This window comes from Hemiscyllium ocellatum, chromosome 10 (assembly GCF_020745735.1).
Source record: "Hemiscyllium ocellatum isolate sHemOce1 chromosome 10, sHemOce1.pat.X.cur, whole genome shotgun sequence".
Classification (NCBI taxonomy): domain Eukaryota; kingdom Metazoa; phylum Chordata; class Chondrichthyes; order Orectolobiformes; family Hemiscylliidae; genus Hemiscyllium; species Hemiscyllium ocellatum.
The window spans coordinates 41,036,586-41,058,960 of NC_083410.1; the positions used below are offsets into that span (position 1 = coordinate 41,036,586).

Genomic DNA, 22,375 nt, shown 5'->3' on the forward strand with positions numbered 1-22,375 from the left:
TAGCACTGCACTGAATGGTAAGTTGGGGTTGACAACAACAGATATCATTTTAATTTTGTGTTGATAGTGTAAAGATCATCAATGAATCAGCATTCCTGTTACATCTCTCCGAATTTTTATTACCATTGACTTCATCGGACCATTGTGGCAATCTGTTGAGTATCAGAGAAACTTTATTTTCAATTATTTTATGTTGATGTTAGAGAAAGGAGACACTCTCCACAATTACCAAGAAACAGTCAATACTGCAGCAGAAACTTGTAAATGCATCCAAACATGTAATTTCAAAGATCCCTTGTAAATGACATAACTTCAATAGCAAACTTATTTCTATCCACTCTTATTGTTTTTCATCAATGACATAATAAGGAATACAAAAAATAAAGTCTGCGATAAGTAGGTAAACATTATGTTTTAATCCAATCACATTGTGCCCATTGCTGAGTATCTGAATTCCTTGGGAACATGTTATCCTCATTCATTTATCTTATTGAACAAAGATGCATAACACTGCCCTATGGAGCTGTGTAAATATAACTCAGTGGAAAGCAAAGAGAGGAGGGAGAAAATAGAACTTCTTTTGTTCTCCCCATGGGCAGAAAGGATAGTAGGTCAAAAAAATTCAAGATGCCATTCAGGAAGGGAAAAACTGTTAAGAAAAACTGGCAGAAGACAAAACCATAATTAAAGAGATGGACCTTCAGAAGGATTTAATAATAGTGACCGAGAGGTACAGGTGACATCACTGGGCAGGAACACTGACGGAAAATCATTTATGAATATTAATTTACAGAGAACTATTTGGGTACTGGGAATGCTACCTGAAAGAGAACAGTTGTCCCTTAAATCCAAATCAAACTGGGCCTTGAGTCTTACTTTATCAAGTCCAGGGATCGGTGGATGCCAACTACTGAGGGTAGTTCTCCAGTGACACAGAGGTAAACGGCAGGCTGCTATGATGTTGAAAATAGCATCAGACAGGGTCAAAATGAATGGAAAAGTAACTCACAAAGGGTGTTTCCTGACTCCATATTAAGACACTGTATGGTTTCAAAAGGTTACTAAACAAAAATTTACCTTCTCTTGACTAGACATCGGCAGAATTGTGCTTCCACAGTGCAAGCTCTGCCTATTTATTTTTATAAGTTTTGTTAAGTGATTCTGAAGTGTGTATAAAAACCTAAATATGAATATTCAAGGAGCCTAATGGACTGACACTAAGACCATCTTTCAAACATATGAACCAATATGGCAAGGCATTTCTGTACTACGTCAAAGGTTGAATCTCCCCGCTTCATTTTTTGCCTCTAGAAAGGGCACAACAAAATCAAAATTCACACCCTTTGTGACTGAAGGAGCAGCTATCAGCTGCATGGAATGGGAACCAAGAATACATACGGGGGACGTACTGGAAATTATTATGGAAATAGATCAATCAAGGCCAAACTGTTAATTTTCCCAAGTATGAGGTTAGTAAACCAATCAGAACAAGAATGTGAGACATTTTGAAGATGCCAACATTGGTTCTGGCATTTGGGTTGAATTGTAATTTGTGAATAATCCAGCCAGGAAATATGACAATGTCCATACTGAGAAGTTAAACCTCACGGTACAAGGATATAGATAAAACAAAAGAAATGTTTGCAGTTGAATCCAATTAGTGTAGAGGTAAGTGAAAACATTCTATCTATTTATCAACCATAAAAATTTACTTTGAGATCTGTCTATGGAACTAAATCTAAATCTCTTCCCTTTGATTAAAACTGATGGAATATCAAGAAGTATTAACACAAAATTTAAACATTAATATTTTTGTTATTAACTGTTATATTGGAGAGGTCCCTCTGACTACATTTAGAAAGGCTATAATTATGACATGGGCATTAACAGTTCTTTACTTAGCCGATAAACCTATAAACCCTTTAAATCACTGAACTCAATACAGTGACATTAGTACTTTGTCAAACAAGTGAAATGATAGACCTCATCAACTCCAGGCAGCTTCTACAGAATTGGTTTCATCATTGTTCAACTTAAAATTGCTACCGTAAGCTTCATAAACTGTGGGATGTATACTAATTCCTATTTATCGTTCTACCTTCTGTCACTGTGCCTGTCTCTTTCAATACTGCTGAATGTTTGCAAATCACCAACTTTCTGTTCTTAAACAAATTACTTTTTCTGCCTAAGTGAGGCAGCTATAACTTATAAAGACTGCCCATTACTAAACAGTAAGTCAATATGCAATTATCTGAAATGACATTAACGTGAATTTTGTAGATTTGTTATTGTTGAAAAGACAATATTCTTGTTTATGTTTCATCAAGGAAAACCCATTAGAGAAGTTATATTTAGAGATACAACTGCCATTCATTTATCACTTTTTTCTATAAAAATGTTAATATAATTCAATTTTTAGATTTTGTTAAACAATCTGTACAAATCATAAACAAAGCCTGATTGGGTACTACTTAATTTAGGTCAACACGTTTGCAGTTTTGGTTATAACAGATATTTTATTGTGCTGCGTATTAGAGATGGAGCGCTGAATAAAGCATGGGATCCAACTAAGTTCTTTAATCAGCTCAAAGCCTCCAGTCTAATATCAACCATGTCGGCATTCACATTACACCAATCAGTCAGCAAGGTAAAATCCAATAGACCCCACAGAGTTTGTTTAAGTACTTAGGTTTTATTGTTTATAGTCTGCTAGGGATGTGACTTATCATTCATTGATAATCATTTGGTCAATCAGTTTGAATTTATGTAATCTGCCTACAGTCTCTTGATACAGGTTTATGGAATCAAAAATATTTTTTTCCCATTCACACAAAAAAACAGAAAAGTAATAACTAGAACATTAAACATCTCATTAATTAGCATCACAAAAAATTGGGGGGAAAATGATTTAGATAAAATAAAATGTAAGTGTTGCCAAGTTAAATTATCTACTGATATCTACATGGAATGGTCCTGCACATTTTCTGGTGCTATAGGTATTTGCAGGTAAGAAAAAATGTTTGATTCCATTCTCATCTTTTGCTTCTATCCTTGCTTTTTCAGGACAAAATAAGTTATAATCAGGCAGTAATTTTGTTTTTTTTTAAATCATAATTTGCAAAATTATACCAGGATGTTGCCGAGGATGGCAAGTTTTAGTTATGAAGAAAGATTGGATAAGCTGTGGTTGTTTTCCTTGGAGTGTAGGAGACTGAGTGGGACAGGATTGATATGTATAAAATTACGAGAGGCATTGACAGGGAAGACAGGAAGAGACATTTCCCTTTGCCAGAAGGATCAATCACCAAGGGCATAGATTTAATGTAAGATGTTGAAGGTTTAGAGGAGATGGGAGAAATTTTTTTTCACCCAAAGGATGGTAGGAATCTAGACTGACTGTAAGAGTGGTAGAGGCAGAAACTCTCATAACATTTAAGAAGTATTTAGATAGACATTTAGGTTGACATGGCGTAAATGGCTATGGGCCAAATACTGGAAAATGGGGTTAGATTAACTAGGTGTTTTTGACCGGCATAGACTTGATGGGCCGAAAGGCTTTTTCTGTACTGTAGACCTCTATAATTCTACAATTCAAAACCATTCACAACACATTTCAATAATTATACTCACAGGCAGATCTAAAAAGAACACAGTTGCTAAACAATTGGGGATAAAAATGTCACATTTCCTTCATCAACCTTTTTTGGTTTTATTGGTTACTGTACATCTATATTTGATCTTTCAATGGGCTCAAGTGTGACACTGATCTTACACTTCCTCAAGACTACAAAAGCTCAATGCCCACTAACCATGAGTCAAGGAGAACAGAATCACAGCTGAAGAGCCTTGGTCAATATAGCACCAAAGGGGTTTCCCAATCATTTGCAAATATCAGAAAGATTTATTCCATGCTGATTGGTTTTACATGGGTCAAAGCCAATCTATACACTGTAGAACTACACAACTTGCATGATTTCCCTGGGAAATAAAGTTTGTAAAACATATCCTAAACCCCAGAAAGCTAGTGCTCAAGAGTTAAATTCCTTTTTAAAAGTGGTTCAAATAACTCCTTTTAAAAAGTGGTTTTGAAATGTGGGCTGTGGAGTTGAATATGGTGTTGCCATAATAGAATATACAAGGTTTGTAAAACTACACATCTGAATCAAATTTGTATTATGGTCTCGGAAAATTTCACGTCAAATTTTCATTTGCAAACAGGTCCAAGTTAGAACTGGGTTGCGTGGGTATTTGTGGAATTGTTTGAGCTGTTTTTTTATTTGTTAATTTCAAACTATCTGATGATTCCTTTCCAGACACGGAGGCAAGTAAACCCCTGGAATTAAAATAAACGCACGAAATCGAGAAGACTACCACCTTCAAAACACTACATCCCTTTGATCTTGTAGTGTCGCTGTCTACTGTACGTATTTCTATAGTATTGCTATCTTAAAGCAATTACTCTGTAAGCACACTAACACTATATTGCCGTTATAAATATTCTCTCGTTCAACCTCCGTTCAATATTCTCAATTATGAAATCTGCTGACTCTAGTGAAATACAAGTGATATAACTGGGGAGATTCGCTGCTTATCTCTTATGGCACTGTTTTGTTCGGTGTGGAATAAATAACAAGAAGAAAATCAACCTTGTGCTGCCAGAATTACTGCGAATTATCTTTGAGCACTGGATTTTGGAAAAAGAAACCTTTCGTTTTGGAAACTGACTCAACTGGAGCTTGATTATTATTCAGCAAAATGCTCAAATCTTTCTAAGAATATGGATTGTTTCACACATCCAAATTCATAGCTGCTGCATCCCTTCCTCCATCCCGGAGAGAGTTTACATCTTTTGACTGCAAAAAACTTGCAGCGTTTGCAGGCTGTCTGCCTGCTGCATTGAATGTTCACCGCTCTTCCACACTGCAAGATGCACAATTCCCACTCGCATTTTGAAAGCTCTTGTGGTTTCCGTGATTCCCGGAGACGAGGGGGTGGTGGATGCCACAAAGGTGGTAGTGGTGGTGAGGAGGTGGGACGGCGGGAGAAAAACAATTCAGGTCAAGGCATGCAATCTAGTTGCTGCACTCGCACTGTCTGTTATCCAAGTATTAGGCGTAAAAGCAGCCACTAATACTCCAGGCGCTGCTCTGTCCACACTGTACCAACAACATCAACATGAACATTTATATTTCACTAACAGCAGTAATGAGACTTTGGCTGGGGGGGGGGGGGGGGGAGGGTACTTGTTAATCAATTGAAAAAGGAGCGAGAAACCCCACAAATAACCCATTCCGTAGCAGCACTGTCAAAAGAGATAGAAAAATAATGCACTTTCTGATCTTTCTCCTGCAAAAATAAAACTAACTTTTACGAGCGCCGAGAGGGAGCCCCTTCCTGCTTACCATTGGAACGTCTGACAATATTTTCCAAAAAAGTGTTCTGAGGGGCAACAAGTCCTTTCCTTCCCCCCGCCATGCTGTGTCCTCAGTAGCTGTGGTGCTGCAGTGCTGAAGCTGGGGAGACAGGCTGCAGCTCTCGCTGCTCATGGTACCGGCACAGAGTGTGCGTGGTGCTCCGAGCTCGGCCAAGCCTTTCCTCCCCTCCCCTCCCCTCCCCTCCCCTCCCCTCCGGTCTCCTCCCCTCCCCTCCCCGCCCCGCCCCGCCTCCGCGTTCCGCTGCACTCAGCACCCACCCACGTCCCCCACCCCCCTTTACTACGCCGCAGGGACGAAGGCGAGGGAGCGCGCGCAGCCCCGGGGGCGAGCCTAGGCTCGAGTGCGCGCACCATCAGTCCCCTCCTCCATAGCTCCCAATAAATGCAGCAGTGTCTGGATCGATCGCTTTCTGTGCCCCGACAGCCCCGTGTGCAGACACCGAGCCCAGCGCGGCTCCGAGCATCAACAGAAGCAGCATCTCCGACCAAAGCGTTGACTTCTTTCAAGATGTCACTGCCTCTCATTGTATCTATTTCATGAGATGCAGGAGTTCCCCAGTCGGATTGCAAACTTCGACCTTGCATTTCCTCAATGCTGACAGTTTTTTTTCCCAAACGTGGCCGAATATAGGCGGGCAGAGGTCAGGGCTCAGCCCCAGCCACAGTTAACAAGGCGAGTGAGACCGTAACCCCTTCATCCAGCGCCCGCAGAGCCTGCGGTTAGGACTGGGGAGATGTTACCTGTGGACAAGTTACTGGTCAGGGTTAACAAGGCAGATTCCGGATACTGAGATGCTAGAGTTTTGCTCAGTTTTTCCCTGAGGTAGAGGGGTGAAAAGAACCAAAGTTCGGTCGAATATATATCGTTAACTGTGCACGCAGTCCATTGGAAAAAAAAGTGTTAATGGATAAATGTCTGTTTTCTATTTCACAGTTCTGTAACTGTGTTGTATGTGCAATGTCTCATGAGTCAATTATATCAGCGTGTGCTCAGGTGTAGGACGAGCGATTAAAATCCAGATGTATAGATATTACTTTTAATGCGGTAGTGAACGGCCAGCAATTTAAAGACACTACTTTCCGGGAATTAACCGAGATTAGCCAGTGACTAACAAAATCAAACAGCATCACTGCGCTCTTTGAGGAGCGCATATGCTAACACCAACTTGATAAACAGCAAACACTAATGAACAACGAGTGTAGTTTATTCCTCCTAGAATGAATCTTATGGCAATATTCACCTTTTCGATTTGTCATTAGGTGATTTTATTTGATTCCTATCAATGTTTCAAGGTTTGTTTCCTTGAAGAGCAACGCATCATAAAAAAATTATACATGACCGGAAAACTCACTATGATTTTTCCATCTTTGCAACAATTTGTTGATAATATTTTGTGATTAATATAAGTTCTAAGCATTCTTGCGCCCAAACTGCTGTATGCTACAAGGCTGGATCTTCTTGGCCGACGCCGATAAGGCCGAATGGCCTCCTTCTGTTCTTTTGAGCGGTTTTCTAGTTCTGTGTCAAGACTACTAACCTGTGTTACCAACTTCAGATCACTGCACCAACAGTAATCTATATAATTGCACTTATACTCTTCCTTTGTAATACAGTGCATTCAACAGGCTCATTGTCATGCCCTCTCATGAGGAGCCGAAGGATCAGATAAATCTTTCAAACTGCCTTATTTGGAATACATATAGCACAATACCCAAGTACATTGACTCACAAAATTAGCTTTGTGTCAATTTGAGCAAAGGCGTTGTAGCTAGATTTGCAGGAAACACAAATATAGGCAGAAAAGTATATTGTTAAGAAAACATAAAAGATTTGAAGAAAGGTTTTGATAATTTGAGTGAGTGGGCAAAAACAAGTCAGCTGGAGTTTCATGTGAGAAAATGTGAAGTTGTTCAGTTTGATAGAAAGAATGAGAAAACAGGGTATTAGTTAACCAGAGAAAGATTACAGAATTCCAAGGTCCGGAGAGATGTAAATGTTCTAGTGGATAAACGATAAATGGTTAAAATTCAGGTACAGAACATAATCAAGAAGACCAATGGCATCCTTTATTATGCAAAGAATTTAACCTAAAAGCGAGGATGTTTTGAATCACTTGTGTAGGCTTTGGTGAAAATACATCTCTCAATATTGTATGCTATTTTAAAGAATGATGTAAATTAATTGAGGTAATTCAGAGGAGGTTTACGAGATTGATACCTAGAATGTGAGATGTTATATGATGATAGATTGGACAGGCTGGGTTTGTTTCCGTTGGAGTTTTAAAGAATAAAGGCTGATTTGGTTAAAGTGTATAAAATCTTGAATGGTCTCGATAAGGTGAATATGGAAGGGATTTTTTTTATGGATCAGTTCAGCACTAGAGAGCCCTGTTTGAAATTAGGGATCACCCTTTTACATCTGAGATTAGGTTTTTTTTCTCAGATAGTTGTGGAGCTTTGCAACTCTCTGCCTCAGAAGGCAGTAGAATTTTTTTAAGAAAGAATTTGTTAGATTCTTGTTAGGCAAGAGAATCAAAGGTTATTGGGGTGAGATGGGAATATGGAAGTTGAAGCTCAATCTTACTTAATAGCAGCACAGGTTTGAGATGTTGAAGAGGCTACTTGTGCTCCTATTTCTATATTCATGTGTCCCAGGTCTGCTCCTACATAGGCACCAATTTTCTGGCTCACCCCTCACACAAAGAGCAGCTGATAAATAGATTCCTCTCATATTTGCAGGCAAAAGCATATCATAACTTTAATTCATTGTAGCATCTTGATGCTGCATGTACACAGAAGTGGGCGTCTTTTCAAAGTCGGCCTCTAACAAGCATCTCCCACAAGGGCAAACAACTGTTTAGTATCAACCCTGTCAAGGATCTTATATGTTTCACGAAGGTCTCCTCATATTCTTCTAAGCTCCATTGCCTTCAAGCTCAACTTACTCAACCTCTCCTCATAAGAAGATTTCCCCATGTCCAAAATGAACCTTGTGTTCTTTATCTGGTCTGCTTCCAATGCCAATATATCTTTCCCTAGAAATGGGGACCAAAAATGTTCACAATATTCTAGGCATCATTTATTTTAGTGTCTTGTATAACTTTAACAACATTTCCCTGTTTTTATACTCCAGTTCCTTTGAAAAAAAATGTCAAAGTTCCATTTATATTGCTTATGACCTGCTGAATTTGCGTGGTTTTGTTTTGTACTTTATACACAGCAAATCCCAAATCCCTCTACTGCAGCTTTTTGCCGTGTTCCCCCATTTAAACTCCTCCATTCTTTCTGCCAAAATGCATAACTTTACATTTTCCCACATTATATTCCATCTTCCAAAGTTTTGCCTACTAAATAAATATAAGCCAGAATACACAGTAGTTATTTTAGTGCCACTCTTTTAACTTCTGGGATTTGTTAAAAATGTGCATAAGATCTGCTAATGCAAAAAAAAGGAAGCCATTATGGTAAGTCTTTTATTTGTCTAATGTAAATACTGTTTGGATAAACTCACTAAACTATCAGGCAAGCTTACTGAAGAAGTTTTTATATACAGTATACTGTAACCAATGTATTTTAATAAGCATCTGAGTTTCTTGTCATTATTTTCAATGAATCACTGGAGCAGAATGCTTTTCTGACTGATGAGAATGATCAATGCATAGCTGTACACCAACAATACTTTCCTGACAGCATTTAAACCACAAGCATTTCCATTATCCTATTTGAAAAGGAAGTGGCACTGCATGCAGCTGTTGTCCTGCTGGCCATAGCAAACATATTCACTTTGGTTCTATGCATGATTGACAACCTCCATTTTTTTTTGTTTCACCTTCTTTGCAAGGAAGTGTAGAATGTAGGTTTAGCCCAAACATTGAATTCCCTTTGGTCAAACTACATTCAGTTCTGACGGTATAAAATATGAACTTAAATAAAGCTGTCATTTTGTTGAAGGCCAAGTATGCATTTTATCTAGCATTTAAAGATATTTTTAAAAGTTGACATTATTGTGTAAAGTACATATTTTCCGGTTGTGCTTAGATAGCATAATTATGCATTCTGTGGAGTGGTGCATACTTCCCAATTAGTTATCATTGTTCACACTTTGTAGAAATCCTGATTCATATCTATGATTTCACACCATGCTTACTAGCATTTATTACAGGATGCAATTCAAAACCATAACTTTAAAACAAGTCATTTCGTAACTAATGACATTAATATCATGACAAACAAGAAGCATAATCCAAGCCTTACCCCCAAACATTTTCCCTGCATTTTCATTTGTAATTATCAGCAGTAAACATGATTTGTCAATCATTAGATAATCTACCAAATTGCTCTGAACACCTTTGAATAATTCCTACCTGGGTATTTTATTCTGCCACACAGATCTATTCAATAAAAGTCCAATTTCAAACCTTCTATTGCACATTGGCTTCCTACTTTAGCCGATCCTGTAAACAACCTTTGCTGTTAAAAATACTACTAGTTTTGCCCTAATCATTCTTTTATGTCTATAAGCTTACTTCTAGAACAATGCAAATGAAAGATTTCCACCCAGGCATTGTGTATTCATAGCACATGTAGTACTGGAGGAATAACTCTTCTCTTCTTAGTAACAATAGAATGAAAAATATTGGACTAGACTCTTCCTTCACTATTCCACTTGTGATATGCAAATTGCAGAGAATGAAGTAAAATTCCAGTAATAAGACATGCCATCACCTCACTACCCTCACTTAAATTTCCCTCCCCTCTTTTTAATGCAGACCATTGCTGACTACTGTTTCCTCACACATTGTGTGAAAATTGTGGCAGAGCTATAAAACCCTGGCCTCAAACAGATTTTCTTGACATCCTGCGGTTACTACTGCTTTCTGGAAAAACAATGGTGTAACAATGCAATGCAATGTCAGTTGAAGAGGAGATTCAACTCTTACTCAATCCAATGTGAGCTTCAATGTCTGTCAAGAGTCCAGTTTTCAGAGAGATCCACAGTAGCACTGAGAGTTTGTAGCTGGGTACTGGTGGGCTCACTTCCAGTGACTGCCATCTGATTGAAGTCACAGTAATTTAAAAAAATGACCCCCAACCAATGGAATTGGAATTGGATTGGGGCAGGTTTGATGCAGCAAGTGGAAGTTCCACCTCATCAGAACTGCAATGCAACAAAGGAAATTCAGCCCCTATTTAGCAGGGAATGAGATTAGTCCATTAGCAGTCAATTGCAACTAGAAGCCAAAACTTCTCATGGGCAACATCTTTCATAGCAAATCCTACAAAAGGCCTCACTTTTACTGAAGCCTTTTAGATCACATTACTGTGTTCCAGCATAAAATAAGTTTAAATTAAATATTATAATTGTGGTTAATAAAATGGGAATGAGTCAGTGATTTTGACTAATATGTCATCAAAGTACACTACTGGCTCTAATCCAACCAACAGTTTACTGAGACATGCTATGTGCATTTTGTCTTAATACTATTAACTTTTTCAAACACATGTTTGGTGTAATATAAATCATGCACCCTAATTGTACTAATTCCAATATCCACATCACACATGTGCCACCATTCAGGTTGACAGTTGCATTTCATATCTTGACAAGCTTTTAATTGTTGATAAAACTTCCCATTTTTCTTCAGCTCTATTACATATTTGCTAGCTATTTAGATTATGATTGAGTTCTTGATTCTGATTACAATTGGAAATTATTTTAAAACATTATATAAATTCTATTTTACTTTGTTTTTCTAATTTTAGTTTAGATTGTTAAATTCCTAAACGAGAAATCTTTTTCTTTCAGTCTGATTTTTCACTTAGGCAATCCACAATAGAATAAATATAGTATTTCAATTTAAGTGTGGTAGACATTCTGAAATGCACTAAGCACTAAAATGAATAGAACCAAAAAAATTAGAAAAAGACTCAATACATGTAATTCACTTTGAGCAGTTGCAATTTATACACACAATTGGGTAAACCAGGCAAAACTTGATTTCCCAAACAATGCAATACAAATTCGATTGGTTGTAATAGGAAAAAGTATCAGTTTGACTAAAAAAATAAATGCAGACTCTTGAAATCATGAATTCTGGACTGGCCTGATCCTGCAAGCATTTTTAAATTGCCAATCGGACTGTTACATAGTTGCATTAGATGTGAAATTCTGAATGTTAAATCATACCTGTCACAAGGACAGAAAATAGAAAAGACTGCTGTCTCTGCTTAGCTGCTGAAAAATGACAGTAACAAAGAAAGAAAAGCTTGTTGTAGGGAAAGTTGCCAACCCATGCTGCTTTTGAGAACCATAACATCTGTCACATATGATGCACAAAGGCTGCATTGTTTGATTTATCTTATATTCACTGAAGGTCCCTTCCAGTTAGAATGGATATCAGCCATAATGGACAAATCAAGTTAACAATGTGTTTCTGAAGAAGATTATTTCCACGTGAAGCAAACCTTAAAGTCAATGCTAACTTTGAGCCAGAATCTCATTACTTTTATTAAACTGAAGTATAAAATAAACATGCAATCTCAATGCCTTGAGTTGTCAATTTCTTCTAAATTGTCTGCACATGCCTCAAGTAAGTCCTAAAAAAATACAACTACTGTCTGTACTGGCCATAAGCAGTCAATGGGTGCTTATCCTAAATTGCTGTTTCAGGTGTCAGTGATAATACTGTAGTGCTCCAGCTAGTGTTCAAGCACCCTCTGCTGTCTTCATTTGAAGCAGCCTGTTAGATGTAAATGTAAGCAAAGTAAATACCACATTGTTGTATATGCAGAGGTCTGTTGCACCTTTTTTTCTGCTTTATTTCAAACTGAATCAGTTAGTTAATTCCTGGTGAGTAATGTGTGTTAGTGGTGTACAAAATCTTATATACTACTATAAGCTTCACAGGGATGGACAACATCCAGTAAATGTATCAAACTATTGAAAATGTATCACCATCATGTGTTCACAAGATTGTCTACATCTGATGGCAAGAATGATGAACGAAAAGCAGAATCCTCTGCCAAGTCAACTTACCCAGTATTGAAGAACTAAATGCTAATAATCAACTTCACTGGACAGAACACATCATTTGTATACTTGTCATCAGACTCCTGAAGCAACTGTTCTACTCAGAACTTGGTTGTGGCAGGAGACTCCCAGAAGAAAAGAGGAAACACTTTAGTGATATCCTCAAAAAAAAATCACTGAGATGGCCAACATGCATGCCCAACACATGAGCAACCCTAATTTGTGATGAAGCAAAATGGAGTTGATTCATTCAGGAAGGCACCAAATATATCAAGAAAATTCATTTTAAAAGCACAGGAGCCAAATTGAGGCATTAGAGGCAGAACACAAACTTCAAACAACCTTTCTAACCAACTGTTGAGATTCCCCAAAGGTGGCAGAGTCTGCAGATTGTAGATTGAACTTATGAGCCAAATCAGAACTCAGTGTACCAGAATGGAAAGAAGTCATCTTTGATCCAAGAGACTGGAGATACAAATCTTGAGGTATATTCTCATTGTTACATGCTGTTTAACTCAGATCCAAGCACTATACTTAACTACTTCTAAATAGTGCATTGGATAAGACATCTCTGGTACTGCTGTATTCAGTGCAGTACCAGCCAATATGGTAAGAATATCCAAAAGGCGACATGGATGAGATTTGGTAAAATAGAATATGTTAAGCAATACATAGATACCTTTGCTGGCAAACTGTTGACCCCTGATCTTTTAAATTATGTTTATGTGAATTTTTCTTTAAAACTGAAAGTGAACTTTAAAATTGAAAATGAATTACAGATGTGAAATATACTTAGGTTTTCAGTATAGTTATAAGTCTCAGTAATTGTTGACAATGCAAGCTGCACTAACAATTCACCTAAATTTGAAGTCGCCCAGCAGAAGTGGGTAGAAAATCAATCAAAACCCAATAATGCCAGATCACAATCTCGATATTTATAAATTGTTTTCACCCTTTCCCTCATTTCCACAGCCCAGAATCATCAACAGCATGTAATTATACCATCTTGTGTTCAAAGCCATGGAAAAGATGCTGATCTAAGCAATAAATAAGTGATAAATATAATCTGATTTTGGCTTAAGTAACTTATTATTACATCTTTCTCATTCACTTCAGTTATGGCAACCTACAAGATCACCTCACTGAATCCAGGTTCTCATCTTTCCCATTTGATCCAAATTAATTTTCATAGTTCCATGCTAATATTTCTTATTACTTTTAATCAGTTTATGTGCGAGTAAATCAAAATAATAGATTTATTGATCCTGTGCTACCAGTGGTGTGGCCAATCTGAAAGCAGCATAGGTAGAGACACCTGAGATACAACTCTGGAGCCTAGACTTTTCAGCCCGTGCATTCAGTAAATTGTCCCGATGTTTCATGTTGGATATATCTGAGGTGTCCTTTGGCTTGAATGAACATTGAGCAGGTACAGGGACACAACAAATCTACCACCTACCTGAAGTAAGAAACTGGAACCAGTTTTGTGATTGGTCTTCATTCATATTCTTTAAGTAAACTGCTAGAACTGAAATGAATATTGAGATATAACTTGTTAATCTGAGCAGGACAGGATATATAGCACTGCATTACCCTGCTGTTCATCTCTATGACTCTAACAGAAAATGTTAGACATACTTGGCAGCACCGTTGGAGAGAGAAACTTACTGAATTGTCTGAATTTAACAGAAGGGAAGAATCCCCATATCCAGATCTAAATGGTGTCATATGGCCCATGTGGGAGGGCAATAGAGCAGGAAATGAATATTTTGACATCAGTATCCAGTTAACAGCCAGCAGTCTTGGAAGCCAGCTAATAATGAATGAAAGGGGGAGGAAGGCCAGCAGCTGAAGTGAAGGTGCCACATTTAAAAGGGTGACAGTACTCAGATCAAATATTGAGATGACTGCATGGTCGGCTGCATCACAACCTGCTGCATCTCAAAGAACTGTAGTTCCCAGGTTTAATGATGCCTCTTAAGATGTGATTTCCAGGTAACAACTGCACATAGAGAGGTGTTCTTCCCAGTCACTGGGAGAAAGAGGTCAACAAGCCTCCTCAAGAAAACATGATTGGAGATCAGATGAAATTGACAGTCAGGAGCCGGGGAGATTACTAGCTCCTTTATAAATGTCTTGCTGATAATTGCCAGTATTGAACATTGGCATAAGAAATCTTAAGAGAACAAATGGTAGTGGAAGGTGTTGGAAAAAACTTTAGCAGCATTTTTACAATCCAAAAAGGATCTTACATCAGCAGAATAAATGCATAGATTGCTGTGCTAAATGTTTCAAGGAAAACAAGATTTTTATCTTAGGGAACATTAGACCATTCATTTCAACACTGCCTGATTCATCAATCAAAGATGCTGTCTAGTAAAAGGCAATGGACACAATGGGGAGTGAGTACAGTTGATGTGAACATGTCTCAGCAGGCTTTCCATCTTCCACCTTTATAAATTTAAATTCATTCAAATTTTGCCTGATCCTATGTTTTCACCTCATGTTCGCTGGCCTTGACTTCTGAATGAGAAAAGCCCTGTTTTTAAAACTCTCATCCTTGAATGCAGTCCTTCCATGGCCTCTCACAATTCCTGAACTTCCTCCAACTCTACAATACTATGAAATATCAGTGGTATTCCAATTCTAGTCTCTCAAAAATCCCAATTTTCATTACTTCATCATTGATGGCCAAATCTTCACATGTGAAAGAATTAAGCACTGTAATTTCCTGTCTCTACATCTCTTTATTTCTTTCAAATATGCATTAACTCTACTCTTTAGACCAAGCTATATGTCATCTTTCCCAACATTTCATTATGTGACTCAACGTTAAATTTGGTTGGCACTGTTGCTGTGAGCTTTGGTACAATATTAAAGTTGTTACATAAATATCAGTTGTTGTTTTTGTACATATACAGTATATTTCCTCATTCTGTTCTCGTAGGTTAAGCCTACTTCCGAACAGAAAAAGAAAATCTGAAGTAATCGGGATATTCAATAATAATAATCAATAAGTAAAACAGAATACACACTTCAGGATCATGAAAACAATTCACAGACTGTAAAGCCATTTTGTAATGTGTTGCATAGATTGGTTCAATTGTTCATGTATCAACATAACAGATAATCATTTATAACTTGAAACAAAATTTGCACTCTCCATTTGTCTTCTGTGTTTTTTGCGCTCTATAGAAATTATTGAATACCCAGGCAGCCTTAAGTTTACTTCTTCATTTGGAAATAACCACTGTCAGTAAGACTCAGCAGGCCATGCTCCCCTATCATTGTCTTCGAACGTGAATGCACTGGGTGGAGTAGGATGGAAATGTACTGCAATGGCTGATTCCTGGACAGCAGCAAAGACTGGTCAAGGAAAATCTGATGGAAGAAGCAAGTTTAGTTGGGAGTGTATGATGGGCATGCTCCAATCAGCAGACTATTATATGCCATCTCCAAGCTCTCTTATCAATTTTTGTAGTTGTCTCTTTGCTTCTCCATCAATCTATATTTTTTCAAAAAAAATTCAAAAGGCAGAAGAAAAGATTCTCGCACCTAATTAGACAGTTCCAGAATGCACTTAATATAATCACTAATATCATAATTGAATCTGACATATATACATGATGGACTTCTTCTAGTTTCCAATCATAAATTTTGAATGTTCACCTTCCTATTATGTTTTATGTTTACATTGGTTCAATAATCCTACTTCAGCATATTTTTCCCCAACACAATCATCAAACTCTATAACTCCATTAGGTTTCTGTTCTTCCTATGAATCCAAAAGCTTTTAAAACCCAAACTTGGCAGCACATATTCCTACTTGATTTATCTTGATTTCTTTCCTACATTGTTGAAACTTTCTGGTACCCTATGTTATGGGTTTGATCATTCATCTTAGTTTATGAATCATGAAATCCACATTAAGTTTATTACATTATATAAAACTGCAGCTAGGAAAAGCCTTTCACAGTATTTATTATAAATCATTGTAGATAGACAAAAGATGTGGAATTTGCTTTTAGGTAATTTTCATGGCCTAAGGCATCCTAAAGTGTTTGACAACCAATGATATTTGAAGTTAGCAAAAATTTGCATACCTCAGCACTTCCTAAATAGCAGTGAGATAACTAATCTGTGTTACTTATGTTGTTTGAAGAATAACTTTTTTGGGACACTTAATAATCATAGTTATTAAGTTATAATTTTGTTTTACTTCTTACTTCTATATTTATTTGTTGTTATTAGTTTATTCAAACTTATGCAAAATTGTAATTGACCTCCATTTACAGAAACAACAATAACTATTTTCTGATCAACCTGTTTAGGAATACTACTACTATCACTGAAAACCGGTATGACTTGAACCTTGGTGTTTTGTCATGGTTCTTATGCTAATGTGCCATCTGCTGGCTGCTTGAAATGATAGAAAAAGGAAGAAATACCTAACGTTGACGTCAGGCATATTAAATATTGCCACCTAGTGGGCTTTAGCTTAATTGCACTTAATATGCATAACTAGCTCCAAAAACATACAACACAGCCAAGTATTTATGTTTGCATTTTGGATATACAGTGGTTCCCTTTTTAGTGGTGCTCAAAGTTTTTGAAAAAGCCAAAGAGTTCAATATTTCAGGCTGCATAGTTTGGTGTTTTTCATATTTCTGTTATTATTTTGGTTTGAGTAAGTGCCAAGGTAAACCATGTTAGCCTTAACAAGTTTATTTTTTTTGCAAAGTTAACTCTAAGGTTTGCCCTTTTCAGATCCTGGAACACTACCTCTGAGTGGTCTAAATGGTCACTCCAAGTGTTAGAATAAATTATTAAATCATCCAGATACTCTGCAAATTGCTGAGTCCAGTTTTATCTGTACTTGTCATTCACTGGTAGGTTGCTGGGACCTTTTCAAAGCCAAAGGACATGACCTTACATTGGCATGGGTCATCCATGATAAGAAAGCCTGAGATTTCACTCATTTTGGGGTTCAAGGGGACTTGCTAGTTCTTGTTTCTGGAGTTGAATTTGCTGAGATAAGCCAAGAGACCCATTTTGTCTACAAAATCCTCAGTACACAGAATTGGATAGAAATTGTTCTAGTCATTGGAGTTAGCTTTCAGTAACAAAGGTGGAACCATCTTAATTCATCTGCTTCAGGATCAGTACAATGGCGGAGTCCAGTTCTGTCTCGGCTCAATATACTGATGCCCAGCATGTGCTGTTTCCTGCCTAACTTGGACCAGTTTGTCAGGGCTCAGCTGGTAGGGACTTAGACATATCAGCAGGGGTTCTCCCACGTTCACATCATGGAATTTTAGTGGAGTACACCCAGATGATCACTGCGGCTTTCCTTAAATTTCTTGAGCAGGATGGCCATAATCTCGCATTATTCTTTGGTCAGGGATGGGCATTTGAGTCTTTCACAATTCCAATGTTTGCCTGTGTTGGGTGTTCAACTGGGAGATCCTCCAATCTCTATTTCTAAATTGACTCCTCCTGGCTGTCCTTAGGCAAGTCCACGCTCTGCAAATACACACTAGTTGACTGGGCTTTGTGTTTAATTCTATGTCATTTATACCTGAACTCCACTTGTACCAATTACAGATGCAATGAAACTTCAGGGATATTGAGTTTCCCTGTTCTGTTACTTTGGGTGAGATTGATATCCTACCTGTCCATATCTGTAGGAACATACTGCGCACAGATGGTAGTGCGGTTTCTGCAGACTGTCCTGTTGCTGGTTAGAGTGATATCCGACCTGTCCAGGTCTGTAGGAACACTACTGTGCACAGATAGTGGTGCAGCTACTGCAGACTGCCCTGTTGCTGTTCAGCAGGCTGAGAAATTGCTCTCACTATCTGCATGTCTATTTGGGAACTTCCCTGGTCTCCCTTTAAATTCAGAAAGGTGGCACTGGCTATTCAGACCTCCTTGCTCATCCAAAAGAGTACAAACTTGTTTTGTTTTAAAGTTTCCTGCTAAGCCTTGGATGCTTCTATATGGCTTCTTTATCCTGGAAAGAAGCATTCTGTTGGCCACATTAAGGTTGTGCCTCTCTCGCCTTCTACTTCTATTTCAGCTGCTTTCTGTCTCTTTCTTGTAATTGTGCAGATTGGTTTTCAACACCTGGGAAGTATTAGCAGCACTTGAACTTTGGGGTTGGTTAGCTCAGTTGACTGGATGGTTGGTTTGGGCTCAATTTGCACAACAGCTGAGATGGCCATGAAGGTCCCATCTTCTCAACCTTGCCCCTCGCTTGAGGCATGGTAATCCTCAAGTTAAACCACAACCTCTCTAATGAGAGAGTAACACTATGGTCCTCTGAGACTATGATGCCATTACATTACTTGTTTAAGAGGTAACAATTACTATAGGAATGGTCAGCACCATTGCATTATGGGACACCCTGGCTCAGAATTTGCTGACTGACTCACTAGCTCCTGCCACTCAACTTTGTGGCTGTTTGGTTTTGACAGGTGTCATAATCACTAACTATGCATCTGCATCTGTCCTGATCTCCATCTAATTCAGTCAGAAATGTGTTTATCAATTCTATTAGTGGTTCACTCCCTGCATCTGTTTTAAACTCTGTATGAGGTTAATGATGCCTTTATGACCTCTTTAATTCTGCTGGCCTGATCGCAGCCCTTTTAAACCCAAGCGTCTTCCTCTGAACTACTTCAACCTTCATAGGTACTTCTGCCCCATGAGGACCTTCTGAAATCCTGCAAAAGTTCGTTGAAATTGTTCATCCTACACAGCCCCTTGTTGCTGATGTAAATTTAAAATTGATAAAGTGCCAACACAAGTCTCTTACTCCACTTTTTACGTTTTCTGTTGTTATTCATTCAGTTTTTGTGAAACATAACTGATAGGCCTTTTGATCCCTATTTAATCTTCTTGCAGTAAAATGGAACCCATACCAATGATATCGACCCCTAATTTGAACAGCACCTCATAATTTGGTGCTGTTAAAAGCAGTGTCGTTGGCAGCACAGCTTGCAAGTTATCAAAGACACTGTGATATTCATTTGTCTATTCATATTTTTGCCTCATTTTAACAAACTTGTCAAAGGGGACACAATGTTCTGAACTTCAGACCAAAACTCTGATAAAACTCTCTTATGTCAATGTATTGCACAGTATTGCATTTTGTCCTAAGTACAAAAAAATCCAAACTAGCCCTTATTTCCCTTCCGTAAATGTTCCTTGGCCTTGTCCCACAGTGTAGCCTAAATAATCACTTTTGTTTTGGAAAATTCACCTCCTATTTGCAACCAAATTGACTTTTTGTAACCAATCAAACAACTAAGTAAAGTAGTGTTGATGTCCTTCCCAGGTTTGGCTGGATATAACTAAGTCATTGAGAGAAACCATAGTTACATAGTTCCTTAATTATTTTATTGCTTACTTGTTAGGAATTTGCCAATGAAATTTTTTTCATTCCAAATGGCCTAAATTTGTATTAATAAAGTCCATCCACAGTTACACAAGCTAATATATCTCTGGATCTATCAGTCAATGGAACTTGTTCAGCAAGTCAATTTTGGTGATGAATTGTGAGTATCCAATCCTACAACATGGTTTTCCAAAACTGAAATGGACTATGCGTCCACTTTGGTTACTGCTTTGATTTTGTGATAACCAGTACAGAATTTGTAACCCATCAGTTTCAATGCCATCATGAGAGATGAGCTCTGGCTACTATAACTCAGTTCAATATCATTGTCCATATTAAACACAATCTCTTTCCTCATTTGAACTAATTTCTCTGGATTGAGCCTGCAAAGTTGTTCCTTTATCAGTAACACATGACCAAAATTATTAGCATTAATATCCAAAGAAGTTTTTTTTCCTGCCATAGTGTTCAAAGTGATGGATGAGTCTGTATTAGCCTTTGTAAGTCACTTCTGTAGCCTTCTCAATGATAAAATGTCATGCTATTGGACATTTTAAGCACTTCAGTATTGTCTAACCTAGTTTCTCGTTGCTCAATGTTTAAATTTTCAATTTCTGACTCATTCACTAATTGTATTGATATTTTCATTTCACTTGCTATTTCTTTCTCAACTGCAAATACACTTTTCTCCTGACTATGTCCCGACCACAATATCTCTTTATCATATTGACTCATTGATTTTTCCTGCTGTTTGAAGTACACACGACGTAACATCATTGAATTGCTTTTTGATTTGATATGGTCAGGTGGATCTTACTTTTCCAGAGACAGGTAATAATATTTTTGGCCTTTTTGGCCCACTTTCGCTTTTTAATCTGTTCTAGTTTTCATTGTTTATTGAGCACTCTCTAAATGTTTTTTCAACAATCCACATGCTTTGGTTTGTTCCTCTTAAAAATATGAAACATAAGCTGAAAGCACAGTCTCTGAGTTTGTGATTATGAATTTTTCATAATCAATTTAACTGGTCCTTTCATGTCAAATCCATATATCAGTTCAAAAGGACTGAATCTGTGGGATGTTCCCAATGGCAATCAGTATCAAGGAATTCCTTTATCCCAAACATTAGGACATTCTTGACAACAAGCTCCAATCATGTTCTTCAAAGTTTGTGGCCATCTTTCTAATGCACCTTGAGAATGTGGGCAATTGTCCCTCTGTTTTGTTTTTGGTGTACAGATCTCTGAAACCAGAGTCAATATTTTGGCATAGCCAAATCATCATGCATGGAATGTTGAAGTTGTTATGCAGCCACACAGCCACACAGCTTAGAGGGAACATGTCGTGGGCAATAAATGGAAAATATAAATTGCTTTATTCCTAAACTATTCATCATATCTTGGAGTATTTATGACATAAAATTTGAGACTGGATCTGATTTTATTTCTTTGGATAATTCATACCTTGTAAAAAAAACTGAATTTACGTTTCCAGTATAATTTTTCCTGCAGGTACTGTTTCAGGAAATCATGTTGAAACATCAAATTTGTTAAGAGGTATTGATTCCAATTTCTGGTTTTGAGTGGAATTCAAGCACAATCTAAGACCCTGCTAAATAGTTTATAGAAGATGATTTCAGAATTCAAGGTGCTGGTTTATCTGTTGACTGGGATTTCTGGCAAAATGTAACTATATCTCTGGGCAACCCAGGCCAATAAAATGTTTTTGTATTTTAGCCTAGGTTTTTATAGTATTGAAGAGGTTGCCAATGGAAATTCATTTGCCTATCATAAAACATTTTCACAATACTAAGGTGCAACTATCACATGACAGACTACTAATCATTTCTCATTGGCTGGTATTTGAGATAGTCTCTATTTCTTCATTAATACCTTGTCTTTCAAGTAATGGCATAAGATATGGGTTCCAATTCATTTCTGAGTAGACTGTTTAAAAGTACAACTTTTTCAGAAGAATCCATTTGTTGTGTTTCTATTAAAAATGGTCTAGTTTTGTCAACCACATTTCCTTTGTCTCCAGTCTTTTCTGTATTTTTTTTAAGGATTGTAAGCAATATCTGAATTTCAAAATACAGCTTCCTTCTCTTTTCCCTCACTAATTTCATGGGTCTCAGTTCTAACTACAACACAGGAAATAATCCAGGATGCTCCTTTTTTAGCATCTCAGTTTCTCTTATCTCTACTGATTTTTCCACCACTCTCAGTGAGGCAAATATTTTTGCACCAGCTGGGTCATTTCCCAAGATAAAGTTAATTCCTTCCATCGCAATTTGTTTCACTGTTCAAACTGCACATTCTCTATCTGTTATTCAATTCTTTATAATGGGGCTGGTTTGTAATCTCCATGTTTATCTCCATTAATGTTTCCATCTTCAGTATACCTTCTGGAAGACAAATCGCATCATCAGCCAACGTTAGTGATTAACTTGCTGCAGTGTCTATCAATATCTTTATGTCTGTCAATTTACTGTCAATCATCTTTTCATGATTGA

At 37.5% G+C, this 22,375-nt stretch overlaps 1 protein-coding gene across 2 annotated transcripts in view; it reads right to left on the reverse strand.

Annotated features, from left to right (window-relative positions):
- kcnh1a (potassium voltage-gated channel, subfamily H (eag-related), member 1a) overlaps nucleotides 1-5,546 on the reverse strand; it is a 293,068-nt gene extending 287,522 nt beyond the window's left edge. For both annotated transcript variants that reach the window (XM_060830882.1, XM_060830881.1), the window contains exon 1: nucleotides 5,403-5,546. In XM_060830882.1, the coding sequence (XP_060686865.1) occupies nucleotides 5,403-5,475 (73 nt within the window). In that variant the 5' untranslated portion in view covers nucleotides 5,476-5,546. The remainder of the gene's footprint in view (nucleotides 1-5,402) is intronic.
- Nucleotides 5,547-22,375: the final 16,829 nt, after the last annotated feature.